General features: G+C 38.8%; 1 protein-coding gene across 1 annotated transcript in view; it reads left to right on the forward strand.

Annotated features, from left to right (window-relative positions):
- PHKA1 (phosphorylase kinase regulatory subunit alpha 1) overlaps nucleotides 1–19,655 on the forward strand; it is a 139,718-nt gene that overhangs the window by 109,753 nt on the left and 10,310 nt on the right. Inside the window, 9 exon segments of the mRNA XM_047716007.1 lie at nucleotides 120–259; nucleotides 9,023–9,179; nucleotides 10,251–10,330; nucleotides 11,603–11,681; nucleotides 11,815–11,944; nucleotides 16,136–16,237; nucleotides 17,157–17,272; nucleotides 17,619–17,657; nucleotides 19,276–19,326. Of these exon segments, the coding sequence (XP_047571963.1) occupies nucleotides 120–259; nucleotides 9,023–9,179; nucleotides 10,251–10,330; nucleotides 11,603–11,681; nucleotides 11,815–11,944; nucleotides 16,136–16,237; nucleotides 17,157–17,272; nucleotides 17,619–17,657; nucleotides 19,276–19,326 (894 nt within the window).

Raw genomic sequence — 19,655 nt, forward strand, 5'->3', positions numbered from 1 at the left:
ATTTAGGGAATTCTTATGGAAAAGGTTTAGAGGTGAAAAGATCAATACTCTAGGGCATTATTTAAGTTGGGCACTTGTGGACTTAATTTTTTTTCTTTTTATCCTTTCTCAAACTAAAGGTTCCCTCTGTTCGTGTAGAAATGCATCTTCCCAGAGACCAGTCCGGGGAGGTGGACTTAAAGGCACTGGTTTTACAGTTGAAGGAGACCTCCAGCTTACAGGAACAAGCTGATATCCTTTACATGCTGTATACTTTGAAGTAAGTGATAAATATTCTGTTTCCTTTCATGTTCACGTCGAGAGGAAGTAAAATATAGTAAATACAACTCAACTTTGGAGTGTCTGGATTTGAATTTTGCAACCTACACACTGTGTAACCTCAAGCCTCAGTTGTTCTCATTTATAAAATTTGGATTATACCAACCTCATAGAACTGTTGTAAAGATTAAGCAAGATACAATATCTGCAAAGTCTCTGATACAATGCCTGTTACATAGTAGGTGACCAATAACTGTTATGTTATTTATGGTTGTTTCAAGCCTCTGTTATTTGGTAAAAATCCAAAGATAAATAAATTCTTAACTCAAAAGGAGTATGAACACAGAGGCTTACAGAAAACAATAAACTAGCATTTCTGAGTAATTTACTATGTGTCCAGAACCCTGCTAGGTACATTATACGTAAGTACCTCAAACTCAGTATGCCCAAATTGAACTCCCTCCTATCCTTCACTTCCCCTCCAAATATAACCTGAACTTCCTCATTTATTAATGGAGTCATCAACTTGAAGAAGCAGGATGGGCTCCCCTCCCCTAAATTTGGTTTGGATATTGAGACTGATGATACCAACCATGTACCAAAGAGTGTAAAATGTTTATTACTCACATAATGAGACTTCTTGGAAGACTGGAACGGATTCCCAGGTTGGTTAAAAAAAAAAAAAAAGATTTAAGTGAGCAGGGAAAGGAGGCTGTGTTGGGCTTTTATTATGATTAGGAGGTGAGGCTGGGGAAAAGGTTCTTACCAGCACCAAAGGACAGAACCCTTGGATTTCCCTGACATCTTGCCCAGGTGTAGGCTGGAAGGGAAAGAGGGGTGGTAGGACTTATAAGCAGTCAGCAGTCAAACATTAAAAGTGGAGTCACGTTCTGAAATTCTGCATCCTTGTGGTTGAAATCAACACCTACCTAATCAGCAAGCTTCGCCCCATATCCAGTTAAGTACCAAGGCTATTCAGTTTTTCCTCTAAGTATTTATCTTCTGCATCGCTAGCATGGCTACCTTCACTCACGTCTGTGTCTCTCACCAAGACTATTGCTATGGTTTTCTAACAAGTCTTCCTATTTCAGCCTTGTTCTCCTCAATCCCAGCCTCCACAGAGGAGAGAGAGTAACTTTTCTTTTTTTACTTTCTAGGACAGAAACATCTAAATTTCTACAAAAATAGAGAGAATAGCATAATGAACCATTGGGGCCACATCACCCAGCCTGAACAATGATAAACACATGGTTAATCTTGTCCCATCTATATTCTCTCTTTCTCCCAGATTATTTTGATAAAGAGACCAGATGCTTTATCATTTCATTCCTAAATATTTCAGTATTATTTCTAAAAGTCAGTGAAGCTCTTAAAACATAACCATAATGGGACTTCTGGTTCCAGACAAGATAGAATACATGCATCTCTCTCTGTTCCTTCTGCTAAGTACAAGAGGACATTATTTAGAAAACAAACATAACGAGGTGTTAAAAGGTAGAAAGAAGAAAGAAGACTGGTTAAGGATCTCAGGCTCTGAGGATTGACAAGGTGGTAATGTACCCAGGGTTTTTTTTTTGTCACCTCATATATCCTGCATCAGATGCTGGAGAAGCCGGCACCCTGAAAACACCGATGGGCACAGATGACCGGAGCCTTCAGAAAAACCTGTTCTTTCTAGACAAAGGACCAGGAAAGGGCAGACTAGCAAGACAGACAACTTTTAGACAATAACTGCTCCTACCATAGAAAAATCTGCAGCACCGACTTGCCTCCTCTACCTTCCCCTACTGCCAGGGTGGTGTCAAAGAAGACTAGGTAGGAACCTGGGACTTTGAGGCCCTCTAGGCTATAATGAAGTCCCCTGGATATGTCTGACTCCAGAGCCCATGCTGCTTCCATCAGATCCTGGTGGTTAATGAGTAAGTGAAAAAGACATCTGAAAAGCCCACCAGCCCCAGAATCAAATTTTTGCACAACCAATTATATCAAAACCAGCCTAAAACGTATTTTTAGCCATTCAGGGCCTGCCTGCTCTTCACACTCCTTGAAACCTACTCCACATCTGCCATAAGAGTTAAGCCCAGGGCCACAAATACCCCAAACCACGGCTCTCTACCCTAGAGAATCCCCAACAGTGCTACTGAAGGACATCACCTAGATGTGTAACTTCCTCTTCCCCTCTCCCCTGGGAGTTTCCTTGCCCTCCACCCCTTCTGGAAGGTAGAGCTGGTGCTCTAGCTAAGCCTCTGGACAGTCTCCTGCTATGAGGGACTTCCCTTCTCATACAACCCTAAGTGCCACCCGATAAACCTTATTATGTGCTACTGCCCAAAAAAATGACACGGGGTCTTATTATTTTGGTACCTCTGCTTCTTTTGTTCTTCCTTTAGGGTGAGGCACATCTTTTCAACAAATACCTGTTGAGTGCTTATTATGTGCCAGGCACAAGGCTAAATTGAAAATAATGAAAAGATAGAGAAGGTAAAACGAGATAAGGGCTAAGGACAGAATGACTGTAGCTTGAATGAAAACTGAAGATTCAGTCAGGTAGTTGATACCGGCAAACAAAGGGAGTTGTACCTGAGAAGCTTCTACTTTCCCACCAAGTCAGATCATCCACGGTTGACTGCCAGCTCTTCTGTTCCTAACGTGGGTTTTCTTCATCTAATCCTGTATTACTAACTTCACCATAACATCTGATTGAACCTGCAGTCTCTTTAAAACTAGTACTCCAGGTAATGTCAGATCACCTGAGTAGATTGTATAGATGTGCTGCAGGGGTTTTAATACACTTGGAATTCTGCCCAATATTCCTCATGGATTTAAGAGTGGAAGTGGGGAGGTGGGGTTTCCTATCTCTGTCGATTAGCATTCCTTCTGCAAATTGTCTGTTTATAACCTTTCTTTGTTCTCTATGGAGTTATTTATATTTTTCTTATCGATATTAGATATCACTATTTTGTTGGTTATGCTTGCTGCAGATATTTTTTCCAATTAATTTGCTAATTACTTATATACATTTCTCTATGCAGAGGTTTACTTTTTATATCATCAAATCTGTCAGACTTTTCCTTTTTGGCTTTTGGATTTCTTTTCATGCATTCCCCCCACCCAGAATTTTAAAAATATTTTAAATACCTTTAATAATTTTTAAAGAAATTTCTATGTCAGGGCACCTGGGTGGCTCAGTCGGTTAAGCAACTGCCTTCCACTCAGGTCATGATCTCAGAGGCCTGGGGGAATCAAGCCCCACATTGCATGGGGCTCTCTACTCAGCAGGGAGTCTGCTTCTCCCTCTTCCTCTGCCCTCCCACTGTGTGCTCGCTCTCGCTCTCTCTCAAATAAATAAATAAATAAAATTTTCTTAAAAAAGCAATTTTATGTCCTTAATTCTACTTGGAATTTATATATGTCTTCTTACTCAACATGTCTAAACTAAACTCCACTTCACTATCTTGGTTAGAAACCTACTGCTCCCTGACCCTGTTCATAGTATCAACATTCTTTTAGTCACCCAGACTTGATATTGTGTTGACATCTTCAACTCCTCTTAATCTCTTGCCTCTCCCTGCAACATCGCCACTACCATTGGGAATCAGTGGCCAAATATACATCCTCTATGATCCCATTTTCAACCTTTATCTACCATTGTTCCCCCCTCACAATGTGAATACTTTCACCAAAATAGCCCACTGTTTGTCATATCCAAAACATAGGCCATACAAGATTTCTTTTCACACCTTGGCTCATGTTCTTCCCTCTGCCTGGACTTATTTCCTTTACCACACCCCATCTCTCCTTGTTGGAATTCTAGCTGTCCATCAAGGCCTACTTCATCTGTCATCTCCAGAAAGCTTTCTCTGATCTCTAGCAATAAAAAGATTCATCCTTGATTATGAGATCTCAAAGCATGTACTTTAATATTATTCATTTATCTATTTTTATTTTGACCATTTCAAACTTAGAGAAAAGTTGTAGGGATAGTACAAAAAAAATTTATGGATATCCTTCACCCAGATTCCTCAGGTTTAATCTCTCTCTCTCTCATTCTCTCTGTCATCATATATAGATATAGATATGGATATAGATATAGATATATGTTTTTCTGTATCATTTGAGAGTAAGTGGCAGACATGATCCCCTTCTACCCCTAAGAATTTGAGTGGTTATTGTGTATTTCCTAAAGACTAGGAATTCTCTTACATAAGCAGAGTACATTTGCGATAATCAGAAAATTAGGGGCTCCTGGGTCTTGCAGTTGGTTAAGTGTCCAACTCATGATTTCAGCTCAAATCATGATCTCAGGGTCCTGGGATGGAGCCCCACGTTGGGCTCCCTGCTTAGCACAGAGTCTTGAGATTCTTTCTCTCTCCCTCTGGCCCTCCCCCCACTCTTGTACTCTCTAAATAAATAAAATCTTTTTTTTTTTTTTTTAAAGAAAAAGAGGGCACCTGGGTGGCTCAATGAGTTGAGCCTCTGCCTTCAGCTCGGGTCGTGATCTCAGGGTCCTGGGATGGAGGCCCGCATTGGGCTTTCTGCTCAGCAGGGAGCCTACGTCTCCCTCTCTCTCTGCCTGCCTCTCTGCCAGCTTGTGATCTCTCTCTATGTCAAATAAATAAATAAATCTTTTTTTAAAAAAGAATTTTTTATTAAAAAAAGAAAAAGAAATTAATGTTTAAACAATACTATCATCAGGATGCCTAGATGGCTCAGTTGGTTAAGCATCTGCCTTCGGCTTGGGTCATAATCTCAGGGTTCTGGGATCGAGCCCCACATTGGGCTCCTTGCTCAACAGGGAACCTGCTTCTCCCTTTGCCTGCCACCCCGCTGCTTGTGTGCACTCTCTCTCTCTTTCTGACAAGTAAATAAATAAAATCTTTTTAAAAAAATGATACTATCTCGCTAAGCATGATACCCTCTAGTTCCATCCACGTCGTCGCAAATGGCAAGATTTCATTTCTTTTGATGGCTGCATAGTATTCCATTCATATGATCTCCCTGATATGAGGGAGAGGAGATGCAACATGGGGGGTTGAGGGGGTAGGAGAAGAGTAAATGAAACAAGATGGGATTGGGAGGGAGACAAACCATAAGTGACTCTTAATCTCACTAAACAAACTGAGGGTTGATGGGGGGAGGGGGTTGGGAGAGGGGGTGGGGTTATGGATATTGGGGAGGGTATGTGCTATGGTGAGTGTTGTGAAGTGTGTAAACCTGGCGATTCGCAGACCTGTACCCCTGGGGATAAAAATATATGTTTATAAAGCTGTAAAAAAAAAAAGAAAGAAAGGATGAATACCCAAGTTTTGTAGCTACATGGACGGGACTGGAAGAGATTATGCTGAGTGAAATAAGTCAAGCAGAGAGAGTCAATTATCATATGGTTTCACTTATTTGTGGAGCATAACAAATAGCATGGAGGACAAGGGGAGATGGAGAGGAGAAGGGAGTTGAGGGAAATTGGAAGGGGAGGTGAACCATGAGAGACTATGGACTCTGAAAAACGATCTGAGAATTTTGAAGGGGTGGGGGGTGGGAGGTTGGGGGCACCAGGTGGTGGGTATTGTAGAGGGCACAGATTGCATGGAGCACTGGGTGTGGTGTAAAAATAATGAATACTGTTATGCTGAAAAAATAAAAAAATTTAAATAAAAAGGAAAAAAAAATGATACTATCTAATCTACAGACTGTATTTGCCAGTTGTCCCAGGAATGTCTTTACAGCAAAAGAAAATAGAAGTTATGCATCTCATTCAATTCTCATGTGTCCCCAGTCCCCTTTAATCTGGAACAGTTCTTGAGTCTTTATTTTTCATATTAGGGGCATTTGTGAAGCACACGGATGAATTATTTTTTATAGAATGTCCCTAAATTTTGGTTCATTTGGAGTTTGCTCATAATTAAATTCAGGTTATGCATTTTGGGCAGGAATACCACTGAAGTCATGCTGAGTTCTTCTCAGTGTATCATATCAGGAGGGCACATGGTGTCGATGAGTCCCATTGCTGGTTTTATCACTCGGTGAGGGTAGTATCTTCCACATTCCTCCACTGTAAAATCTTTATGTTGCATTTTGTAATTAAAAAGTATTGTGTGGAGATATACTTTGGAACTGTAAATATCCTGTTACTCTTCAAACTTTCATTCACTGTTTTTTTTAATCCATTGTTGACTCTTCCTCTGGTACTTTGTATTTCATGTTTTTAAAAATATATTTAATATATTAAATTCATATTTATTATTTTAATATATTTAGCATAGTAAATATGTTATATAGTACCTGTTTCCTATAATTGAATATATTGAATAGATATTACATTATCATGGCTCAAACTTTTTGAAGTGCAAAAGGATACAGGGAGAAGATAAAAAGTCTTTTTCCCACCTCTGGTCCCCAGATATCTGGTTCCCCAGCTCATAGGCAGTCATTGTTATTGGTTGTTTGTGTATCCATCCAGGGACAACTTATGCATATGTAGGTAAATAAAGCATATATGCATATAATTTCACACCTGTTTCACCAAATGGAAGCATAGTATATGCACTGTTCTGTACCTTGCTTTTTTTTCCCTAAAACTATTTTTCATCATTACATATATATTCCATTTATCTGTGACTGCTTAACAAATAACCCCAAAACTCAGTGGCTTAAGATAATACAAGCAAAAAGTGTTTAAATTATCTGTCACAGCTCTGGAGCTTGTCCAAGCTCAACTAGGCAGTTGTCATGTGGGATCTCATTCAGCTGTGGTCTGACAGCATCTGGGGCTGAAGTCACCATGAGGTTGTCCACTCATATATCTAGGGGTTCATACTGGTTGTTGACTAGCACCTCACCTGGGGCTGTCACCCAGAACACCTACAAACGACCTCCCCCTTACGTCTCTCTACTTCCTCACAGTCTGATGTCTAGGTTCCAAGAGTATGTGCCCCATCAAAGGACCAAGTGGAAGCTGCCTTAATGTTTATGACCTAGCCTCAGAAATCATACAGCACCACTTTCAACTTAGCCACAGCATGCCTGTGTTGAAGGGGAGAGAACGCAGACCCACCCTCTTCACGGGAAGACTATAAAAGTCACACTGTAAGAAGAACATGTTAGATGGAACATTATTGGAGTCATGTTAAAACATAAAATCTGTCACAATCTAGACCTACATCATATTTTCTTAATAGTTCCACAGCTTCCATTGTTTGTGACCATACCATAATTTAACCAGTCTCCTACTGAGGGACATTTGGATTGTTTCCCATGATTCACTATCCCAGATAATGCTATATAGCAAATATCCTCACCATGTGTATCATTTGTCATGTGTGGAGTCTATCCTACAGATATGCCAGAATTAAAATTCCTAGATCAAAGAATATAGATTTTTTAGAATATAGATTTTTAATATTAATACATATTTTCAAATACCTCTCCAGGGAGAGTATCCCAATTTTCACTCCCACCAGCAAGATATTGAGAGTACCTACTTTCCCAAAGCCTTACCAATGCAGTGTTATCAAATTTGGGGTTTTTTGACAACATGATAGACTTTAAAAAGTGTTATCTTGGTGTAAATTTTGATTTTTTCTTACTATGTGTGTGATCAGACACCTCTCTATATTTAAAATTCATCAGTATTAGGGCACCTGGGTGGCCCAGTCAGGTAAGCAGCTGCCTTCGGCTCAGGTCATGATAAAAAAAAAAATCCATGAGTATTTGACCATATTTTCTTATCTGTCTTTTCTTTTTTTATTATCTATTTGTTGCAGTTCTTTCTTTCTTTCAGAGAGAGAGATCATGAGCGGGGTGAGGGGCAGAAGGAGAGGGAGAGAGAAGAAGGAGACTCCCACTGAGTATGGAGCCCAATTCAGGGCTCTATCTCATGACCCAGAGATCAGGACCTGAGCCAAAATCAAGAATCTGACGCTTAACCAATTGGGCCACTCAGGCGCCTCTTTTGAATTTCTTTATATGAGGGAAATTGGCCTATGAATTGTAAATATTTTTCTATTTGTAGTTTGTCTGACAACTTTGCTTATAGTGGTTTTCTGCAATATGTATTTTGTTGTTTTTATGTATATAAATCACTATTTCTTTTATGGCTTCTTTTTATAGGTTATAGTTAAACGGTACTCTTGCCCCCAGAGTTATAAAGTAGTTCTCCCAAATTTTTTCTAGTACCTTTACGCTTAAATCTTTGATATACTTGGAATTCTGATGTTCAGTGTAAGGCATGAATCCAGCTTCTTTTTCAGATGGGCTACTTGATTGTCTTAACATTGTTTAATAAATAATATACCTTCATCGTAAATTAAATTCTCAATTTCATAGCACTTTACATATTTTTATGATACTTCACAGTTGACTTGTGTTATAGTAATCTTTACAACAATAATGTATATGTATCCTTTACAAATAAGCACACATCTTTTTCTTAAATCTCTATTAGTTTCCTAAGTGTAGCATACTTCCTGAACTTTCAATAGTTAAAATAAGTCTTTGACTTTGTTTTCAGCTACGTCAAAGCCTGTGAAGAGGGTAAAAGAACGCATTTTGTCAAAGCACACCTGAAACTAAGACTTGTTCTCATCTAGGTATTTGGGTTTCAGGGGCAACTATTAATCATAAATTTACAAGGATTCCTAGTAAATAACTTTTATTGCCTAATGAGGAAGACCTGTCAAAAACAGGTGTGTCTGTTATAACACTGAAACAAATGATTGTTGCCAGCAGCTTTACTTAAACTAATGTAGGTCTCTCTTTAACATTCCAGAGGACCTGACTGGGACCCTGAATTATATGATGAAGGGGCTACCACAGTCCGAGAGCTGCTTACTGAGCTCTATGTCAGAGTTGGAGAAATCCGTCACTGGGGCCTGACCCGACACATCTCTGGAATCTTAAGGAAAAAGGTGGAAGCACTTGATGAGGTACTATAAATTCTGCTTGAATTGATACCAAATCTAAATGGAGGTGCTTTTTAAAAATCAGTTTCCATAATTGATTTTTTTAAGATTTTATTTATGTATTTGAGAGAGAATGAGAGAGAGCATGAGAAGGGGGAGGGTCAGAGGGAGAAGCAGACTCTCCGCCAAGCAGGGAGCTCAATGCGGGGACCCGATTCCAGGACTCCAGGATCATGACCTGAGTTGAAGGCAGTCGCTTAACTGACTGAGCCAGCCAAGTTCCCCATACTTGATTTTTTTTTAATATTTTATTTATTTATTTGACAGACAGAAATCACAAGTAGGTGGAGAGGCAGGCAGAGAGAGGAGGAAGCAGGCTCCCCGCTGAGCAGAGAGCCCGATGCAGGGCTCGATCCCAGGACCCTGGGACCATGACCTGAGCCGAAGGCAGAGGCTTTAACCACTGAGCCACCCAGGCGCCCCACCCCATACTTGATTTTTAAGACAAGCACAACATCTAATCATTTGAGATGTCGTCTTTCTGGCATAAAGTTCCTGATACTCAATTAGTTTTTTTGTCTTTGAATGTCAAGTGCACAATACTGAAGTTTATAAATGATAAGATGTTATAAATGATAAGAATTCTACAGCTTAAGAATTTATTTACAGTGGGGCACCGGGTGAGCTCTGGTTGAGCCTCTGCCTTCGGCTCGGGTCATGATCTCAGTGTCCTGGGATCGAGCCCCACATTGGGCTCTCTGCTCAGCGGGGAGCCTGCCTCCCCCTCTCTCTCTCTGCCTGCCTCTCTGCCTACTTGTGATCTCTCTCTCTCTGTCAAATAAATAAATAAAATCTTCAAAAAAAAAAAAAAGAATGAATTTACAGTAGGCTAAAACTTCCTATCTCTTAGGAGATAAAAATACCTCATTGTTTCTTCTTAAAAATCTCTCTCTTCGGATCTACATATTTCCTGAGAAAGATGGTTTGGTGTCTCAATAAATTAAGGGGAAGCAGAGTTCTGTGGGCCGAGAGTAATTGTCATGGAAAGCTGAAGTGGTATGGGAAGGATAATGCTGTTATGCTCTCTCTTCTTAGGCCTGCACAGCCCTTCTCTCCCACCAGAAACATTTGACAGTAGGACTCCCTCCAGAACCTCGAGAGAAGACCATCTCTGCGTGAGTATGGTTTTTGGTTGGGTTCGATCAAGTTTCTCTGAGACTTTAAGGAGCTGTGTGAACTGACCGCAATTCTCTTTCCCTAATCTGTTACTGAATGATAATGGCCTACATGTGTGGGCTTCTGTCAGAGACACTTGGCATGAGAATGTTGATAATGACAGGTCATGAGTGAATGAGAGAGTATATCCACAAGGAGTACTATGCAAATGTAGTTTGCTTTTTATGGGTTTGGTTTTTTTCGGTAGCGGTGGTGGTGATGATGGTTTTTGTTTTTGTACTTGTTTTTTACTTATTGGCTTTCCTGAGCCTTACATCCAAAGGCAGTCCAAAACAGGGCAGGCAACTAGAATTAGCATCCACAAAATATCTGCTATACTCTAGACTTTCTTCTAGGCCTCTCTCTTTGACTTATAGATAGCTGTTTTCTCCTTACGTCTCTTCACAATTCTTCCCTATATGTGTCTCTGTGTCCAGATTTCCCAAATCTTTATATAAGAACACCAGGCATAAAGGATTAGGGCCCAATCAATGACCTTACTCGAACTTAATTACCTCTGTAAAAACCTCATCTCCAAATAAAGTCACACTCTGAGGGACTCTAGGCTAGGATTTCAATATATGAACTTTGACAGCACACATTCAACCCATAATACCTTACTCTCAGCAAACCGAATCTTTTTATCACAAATCAGATCAATTTTTGCGACTACTGTGACAATCCAAAAGAAGATGGCATTGTCCATGCCCCATTCCTCCAGAGTGATTAGTATCAAAGGAGGGTCAGAAGTGTGGGAAGAGGTATGCTTATTTCTGTGTGTGTGTGTGTGTGTGTGTGTATGTGTGTAAACTGATGAAACTATAAAATCAATATAACTAAGGTATGATCATAAAATAACAAAATGGTTTCCAAAAGGCAAAGCTTAAATTTAGTTTATTACTTTCTGGCCATAATGGTCACTTGTCATATGTTAAGAATTAACCATGAAAGACTGATCTGGAAAGACCTCGTGGGTGATTTTTAAATAAAAGTTTGAAGAAGAAAGGCAATCCAGCTTTAGAGAGGAAAGAGGAGAGCTCTCCTGAGTTGACAGAGGCCAAAGTGGTTTGGGAAGGCAATGAACTTTTAGGACTGAATGAACCAAATGCTACCAACGATGATTAAACACTGAGGCAGTGACGTGGACTTGGGAGGAGGTTTTTTATTTTCTCTGTGTACTGAAGCTTAAACAGTGACAGAATTTTGTCTTTCTTCACCATCTTCTCCCTCAGACCTCTGCCCTATGAAGTGCTCACTCAGCTGATAGATGAAGCCAGTGAAGGGGACATGAGCATCTCGATCCTTACACAGGTGAGCAGAATTATGACATCTAATATGGTGATTGATATTTTTGTTTTCATTTGATCTGGCAGTTTCCAAAGACTACCAAATGCTCTTTGTGAGACCTGGACCATAACTTTTTCTATATTCATTCCACGCACAGGAAATAATGGTATATCTAGCCATGTATATGCGAACTCAGCCTAGCCTCTTTGCCGAAATGTTTCGACTTCGAATTGGTCTAATCATACAAGTTATGGCTACAGAACTGGCCCACTCCCTCCGATGCTCAGGTACTCATTTTAGTAACTATTTTTGGCAGAATTCACTATTAATGTAGGGCTATTGTGTTTTAGATTGGGAGGGAAAGAAAGCAAAAACATTTTATTAGCAGCTCAGAAGCTGCATATAGCAATCTTGTTCCCATGTTAGTCAACTTCTATTTCTACAAATCACGAGACTGGTATTATGAGAGATTTATGTATTTGTTCTGCAACTTTACAATTCCACCTCTTGGGGGCTCTGCACTCCAAATTACATTCTTTCCAACTCCTAGTGTGAGCCTAAGTATGCATCAAATTTGAGTGTGACAGACTGGGTTTGATTCTGACTCGGGCAGTGCAGTTTCTTTTTTTTTTTTTTAAGATTTTATTTATTTATCTGACAGAAAGAGACAGAGCACAAGCAGGGGGAACGGTAGGCAGAGGGAGAGAGAGAAGCAGGCTCTCCGCTGAGCAGGGAGCCTGATGTGGGGCTCGATCCCACTGAAGCCGAAGGCAGGCATTTAACCCACTGAGCCATCCAGGCACCCTGGCAGTGCAGTTTCTTGACCCCAGATTAAGTCAACACATCAGTTTGATCATATTGTCGGTATTCTGTCTAGTCAGTAACAGGATGGAATAAAGAAATGCCATATTTCTATTGATATTTACCTGACAGTACTCTCCTTGAAATTAACTGTAGGTGTATTTGGCAAGATAACAGGTTTAGTTAGAAGAAAAAACGGGCCTATGGAAGCTGCCGCACAAAATTGTATAAAGTGTGAGGGAGGGAAAGAGACTGCCATGGTGTGACTATTTTTTTTTCATTGGTATTTGTTTGATTGCAATAAGAATGGTGAAATAACAGAGATAGAGATTACATACAAAAGTGAAATTAAAGTTGCAAAACTCAATTTTAGCCATTATTTCTGTTACCTTTCCCCGAAAGGCTTTTAATTGAGCTATTAACAAGTAGCTAAATTTATTGGCTTGAGTCTAATCTAAATTACATAATTAATATTAAAATAACCTTTTGAAGGAAAAGAGCTAATGATTATTGTATACCTACCATATGTTAGACTCTGGGCTTCTTTGCTTTGTATTTACATACATTATCTCATTTAATCCTTATGACCACGCTCTGGAGAAGATATTTTTGTTCTACTTTTAAATAAATCATCTGAATCTCAGATTAAATAACTTGCCTAAAGCTATATAGTAACTTTACTTGCCTAGTAAATAGTACCATTTGAGTCCAAGTCTGCCTGATTCCAAATGATTTCCAGTTCAGCACATTGTTATGGATTACATGTATTACGTTATACACACACACACACACACACATATGCAGGGATGTTTTATTAGGGTCTAATTATTTAAAAGATTATTTATTTATTTATTTGACAGACAGAGATCACAAGTAGGCGGAGAGGCAGGCAGAGAGAGAGGAGGAAGCAGGATCCCTGCCGCGCAGAGAGCCCGATGCAGGGTTCGATCCCAGGACCCTGGAATCATGACCTGAGCCGAAGGCAGAGGCTTTAACCCACTGAGCCACCCAGGCGCCCCAAGGTCTAATTATTTAGTCATAAACCTCAACAAGGAAAAAATCCCATTCTTCAGTTATCTTTCATTTCCTATTACAGATTTTTTTTTCCTGTGGATTCATCAAAACCATGGCTCTTTACTTCTTATACAATAAAATCAAGATCCCTGGGTCTGATACTCGAAACGTCAACAGTCCTACCTCCTACTTTCACAGTATTTCCCACTAATTTTATCAGTTACCATCCTTGGAGACTATTGTCTCCTCTGATTTCCAAAGCATTTATTGTCTATAATTCTCATTTGGTACTTAGTATAGACATGTTTTATTATTATTTATCTTGTTTACATGTGTAATCTCTCCCAAATAGCTGTTAAATTTCTCAAAGTCAAGTACTTGTCATAACTGTTTGTTACTAAAGTCATGACCTACATGCAGTAAGCTCTTATTAACTGTGGTTATTATTTTTTCTTTTTCAAGTTTTCATTTAAATTCTAGTTGGTTAACATACAGTGAAATATTAGTTTCAGGTCTAGAATTTAGTGGCTCATCATTTACATACAACACCAAGCGCTCATCACTACCAGTGCACTCCTTAATTCCCATCACCCATTTAACCCATCCCCCAGCCCACCTCCCCTCTAGTAACCCTCAGTTTGTTCTATATAGTTAAGAGTCTGTTTTCTCTCTCTTTCCCCCCGCCATGTTCATCTGTTTTGTTTCTCAGATTCCACATATGAGTGAAATCATATGGTATTTGTCTTTCTCTGACTGACTTGTTTTGCTTAGCGTAATACTCCCTGCCTCCAACCATATCGTTGCAAAAAGCAAGATTTCATTCTTTTTGATGGCTGAGTAATATTCCATTATATATATATAAATATATTATATATTTTATATATTTTTTTAAATTATATATATTATGTATTATATATATATATGTGTGTATATATATATATATATATATATATATATATATATATATATAATGTGGGTTAAGCCTCTGCCTTCAGCTCAGGTCATGATCTCAGGGTCCTGGGATCGAGTCCCGCATCAGGCTCTCTGCTTGGCAGGGAGCCTGCTTCCTCCTCTCTTTCTCTGCTTGCCTCTCTGCCTACTTGTGATCTCTCTCTGTCAAATAAATAAATAAAATCTTTAAATATATATATATATATATACATCCATGTATATATATATATATATATATTCTCCACTTCTTTATCTATTCATCAGTCAATGGACATTGGGGCTCCTTCCATAATTTGGCTTTTTTTGATAATGCTGCTATAAATATTGGGGTGCAGGTGTCCCTTCGAATCACTATGTTTGTATCCTTCAGATAAATACCTGTAGTGCAATTGCTGGGTCATTGGGGTAGCTCTATTTTCAACTTCTTGAGGGACCTCCAAACTATTTTCCACAGTGGCTGTACTAGCTTCCATTCCAACCAACAGTGTTAAGAGGGTTCCCCTTTCTCCACATCCTCACCAACACATATTGTTTCCTGACTTGTTAATTTTAGCCATTCTGACTGGTGTGAGGTGGTATCTCATTGTGTTTTTTTTTAAGATTTTATTTATTTAAGAGAGAGAGAGCACAAGGAGGGGGAGGGGGAGAGGTAGAAGCAGACTCCCCACTGAGCAGGGAGCCCAACTTGGGGCTTGATCACAGGACCCTGAGATCATGACCTGACTGGAAGGCAGACGCTTAACCTACTGAGCCACCCAGGTGCCCCACTCATTGTGGTTTTGATTTGTACTTTCCCAATGCCAGGGGATGTTGAGCATTTTTTCACATGTCTATTGGCCATTTGCCAATAGTATTTCTTCTGTATTTAGACATTTCTCATGTCTAATGGCCATTTGCCATTTCTTCTTTAGAAAAATGTCTCTTCATGTTTTATGCCCATTTCTAGGGTAGATTATTTGTTTTTTGGGAGTTGGGTGTGATAAGTTCTTTACAGATTTTGGATACTAGCGCTTTATCTGATAAGGCATTTGCAAATATGTTCTCCCATTCTGTAGGTTGCCTTTAGTTTTGTTGACTGTTCCCTTTGCTGTGCAAAAGTTTTTATCTTGATGAAGTTCTAGTAGATCATTTTTGCTTCCTTTCCTTGCCTTTGCTGCAAGGGTGGCTCAACATCTGCAAACCAATCAATGTGATGCACCACATTAATAAAAGAAAGGACAAGAACTATATGATCCTCTCAATAGATCCAGAAAAAGCATTTGATAAAGTACAGCATGCCTTCTTGTTTAAAACTCTCCACAGTGTAGGAATAGAGGGAACATACCTCAATATCAGAAAAGCCATATGTGGAAAACCCGCAGCAAATATCATCCGCAACAGGGAAAAACAAAGCTTTTTCTCTAAGGTCAGGGACACAACAGGGTTATCCACTCTCACCACTGCTATTTAACATAGTACTAGAAGTCCTAGACTCAGCTATCAGACAACAAAAAGAAATAAAAGGATAAAAGGCATCCAGATTGGCAAAGAAGAAGTTAAGCTTTCACTCTTCACAGATGACATGACATTCTATGTGGAAGCCCGAAAGATTACATCCCAAAATTGCTAGAACTCATACAGGAATTCAGCAAATTGGCAGGATATAAAATCACTGCGCTGAAGTCAGTTGCATTTCTATACACTAACAACGTCCTAACATTTCTTATGACTAGCTGAAGAAGCCACAGACAGCCTCATGAATCTCAGTCCTTCGGCCATGAAGAACCTCCTGCATCACATTCTCAGTGGCAAGGAGTTTGGAGTGGAACGAAGTGGTAAGATTTGAGTAATGGCATTTCCATTTTAGAGTGTTAGTTTTATCCCATTGATTTTAAAATGTTTTTCTTTTATCAGAGGAACCTTTCCCCCAACTAAATAGAAACCCAATATACGAAACAGTTAAAAGCAAAGCTGTCTTCTGGAACAAGATTTGGAAACTACTGTATGTCTCTTTTTCCTCCTTAAATGATACATCCCCTAAGTAGATTACTACCATGTTTTGTTTTGAACTGCTCTATCTATTCCTTTACATTATCCTAAATGTCCACTTTAGGACAACCAGCAACCCATATCACTTGAAACTTTCTTGTATTCCATTTGGCAATAATTCAATAGCATTTACAGTGGTGTGCCTATGTGTATGAAGCTGTTACAGTGCATCTGATACATCCTTTCACCTTTGAATTCAGACACATCTTGGAGTCGTTCACAAATTAATCCTCCACCTGCACTTGATGGTTTGTCTGTGGAATTTGGTATCAAGCACCTAAAACAGGGCAAATGAAAAAGTTTATCTCTCATGCTCAACTTCAGGCTTAGGATAAAGAAATATACAATGTCAGATGGATGGATACTAGACCCCAGAGTGGTAAAAAAAAAAAAAAGAAAAAAAGATATAAAGCAGTGCTTCCTAAGCCTTACTGTGCATAAGAATAACCTGGGAAACTTGCTAAAATGCAAACTGCTTCAGTAGGCCTGGAGTGGGACCCAAGATTCAACTAATAAGCTCCTAGGAGATGCTGATGCTGCTGGTCCGTGCACCACACTTTGAATAGCAAGGTTATAGTTGGTTGGTTGTTTTTTATTATTATTAACATAAAAGGAGGACACATATCCAAGTCTTTTAAGCGTGGCGGAGAAAATAATTTGAACCTAATTATCCTCTCTTTCTCTTTAATCTGTCATGCTATGTAGTTCGTCCCACTGATTCAAATGTTAGCCCTGCTATCTCTATCCACGAGATTGGTGCTGTTGGGGCAACCAAAACAGAACGAACTGGGATAATGCAGTTAAAAAGTGAGATGAAGCAGGTAAGACATCTTGATATCTCGAGAGATGAGCTAGGATATTGTCATGTTTAAGAACCTTCTTTTGAGGGGCGCCTGGGTGGCTCAGTGGGTTAAGCCGCTGCCTTCGGCTCAGGTCATGATCCCAGGTCCTGGGTTCGATCCCCACATCGGGCTTTCTGCTCAGCAGGGAGCCTGCTTCCTCCTCTCTCTCTGCCTGCCTCTCTGCTTACTTGTGATTTCTCTCTGTCAAATAAATAAATAAAATCTTTAAAAAAAAAAAAAGAACCTTCTTTCGGAATCAGACTTTGTTGGGATGGTGTATTTTGTTTCATATCCTGCATTTAATCAGAGCCATTTTTTTTTTCAGGTGGAATTTCGTAGACTATCTGTCTCAACTGAGAGTCAGGTGAAACAACTAGGGACCCTTTAACATAATTTAACCTGCCTTTAGGCATGTATAACATGCATGAGTTCATGGCCTTTTTACAAATAAGATAATAAACCACACAGCAGCTTGTTTGATTCTCCATTGTAACATTCATTTTGCAGATCATTTTCTTCTTCTAGACCAAACTATTTTACTAATTTTAGGAGGGAGGTAATTTGTTTCTGATAACAAGAAATTGAAACCCTGAATTCCTCTTGTTTAAATTAACATATAATTTTGGAATGAATTTTCTTTATGAAACTAGTCTCCAATTCCTTACTTTTAAGAACAGGTATTAGAGAGAACACCAGATGAGGTGAGGGCCTTTTAAAAAATCTACTTTCAGACATTGTCCCCAAATTAGATTTTTATCATTGTCATGATAGAGGTATATGAAAAGTATGTGGACACATAGAGGAAAAAACATCTAAATCAGTATGGGAGTTGGTGGGAGTCCTCGAACATCATACTGTAGCCTCTTACTCATCCTTCCCTGCACATGAGAATAGGCAAATTATTGTGCTCTAAAAAGAAATACTTAACATAAACTTCCATAGCTTCTTTCAAAACTCTGGGGAATCATGTAATTTCAGAGTCTTTGAGTTGAGAAGGTACTGAGTTGGTCTCCCCCAGTAGCGCTTTTTATGAAAATCTTAAAACTACTCCTCCTGCCTTCCAAATTGATTTATGGTAGCTTGCAGAATTAGCACATCCAGAGGAGGAGAAACAAAATGGAAATTTTATTTGTTTGGGGTTTTGTAGGAGTCAGAACCGTTAAGGACAAGAATGAGGCCAATGCTTGAAGTTCAATTTGAAGGAAACTTTTCAGATTTATATTATGCAAGGGCAAGAACTGAATGGAATAAGAAACGGCTTTGTAATAGAAAAGTGGTCACTTCTACAGGTTTTTTTGCAGATAATTTGGATAATCTGAACATTTTCCTATCTGAAAGGTGAAAGAACTATGCTTCATACTGAAGAGTTAAACTGATGTTGTTGTCAAACAATCCTTGTTTTGGCCAAGGGTGATTGGCTAACCATTTTACAGTTGTTTATAGTCACACGGTATTACTTACAAGTTCATTATATATTTAGAACTTGAAGTCTGTGTTCCCAGCTAGATTACTAGGATATTAAGAACTTGACCTATGCAGCTATATCATTTAATTCTTTTTTTACACATCACTACCTATAGGACTTCAAGAGAACCCAAATCATTAGGACTGTAATTTTGATGATTGAGAGTGCTAAATTTTCATTACTTTCTAATTTCTAATTATTGATTTCTGTCTTTACCTGCCTCTCTGGTATTTCGTATTGTTCTAAGTCCTTTTCTCTACCACTCACCAATGCCCTTTTTTCTGATCATGGAAAAAATATTTTTAAGGGTCGGTTTTTTTTGTTTGTTTGTTTTTTGTTTTTGTTTTACCCTTTACCATGACTTCTAGAGTAAGGCTATTTCATCAGCGTTTTAAATAACATGCTGGCTAGTTACTTGAATTGTCTGTAATTTTATTCTACTAATAACTTTTAAAAACACAAATGTTTGCCTTGCCTCATCCCTTTGAAAATCTTATTTTGTCAATTTTTTTTATAGTCCAATGGTGGTCATCCCTTGGGTATAGATTTGATGTCATCGTCTTTTCTGGTAACTGCTGTTATATTATATACCAATCATAAGTGCTTTGAGTGTGCTGTTATGTAAGTCATGATATATACTGACTGACTGAAAAGATAAACAAATGAATCAAGAACAAAAAAATAAGTATAAATCAACTTCATGTATGGGGATAAAATCTTTCTATTTGTTTTCCCAAAAGGGTAGGGAAGGAGATTCAATTCCAGCCTCTTTTCTATTTCAGAAAGCAAAATTCAATTTAATAAGTATTTGCTAAGTGTCTGTTTATACACTTATTCTTTCAAATACTATAATTAATTGCATGCCTACTATCTGCCAGGCACTGTGCTGGGTAGTAT

This window comes from Lutra lutra, chromosome X, assembly GCF_902655055.1.
Source record: "Lutra lutra chromosome X, mLutLut1.2, whole genome shotgun sequence".
Classification (NCBI taxonomy): domain Eukaryota; kingdom Metazoa; phylum Chordata; class Mammalia; order Carnivora; family Mustelidae; genus Lutra; species Lutra lutra.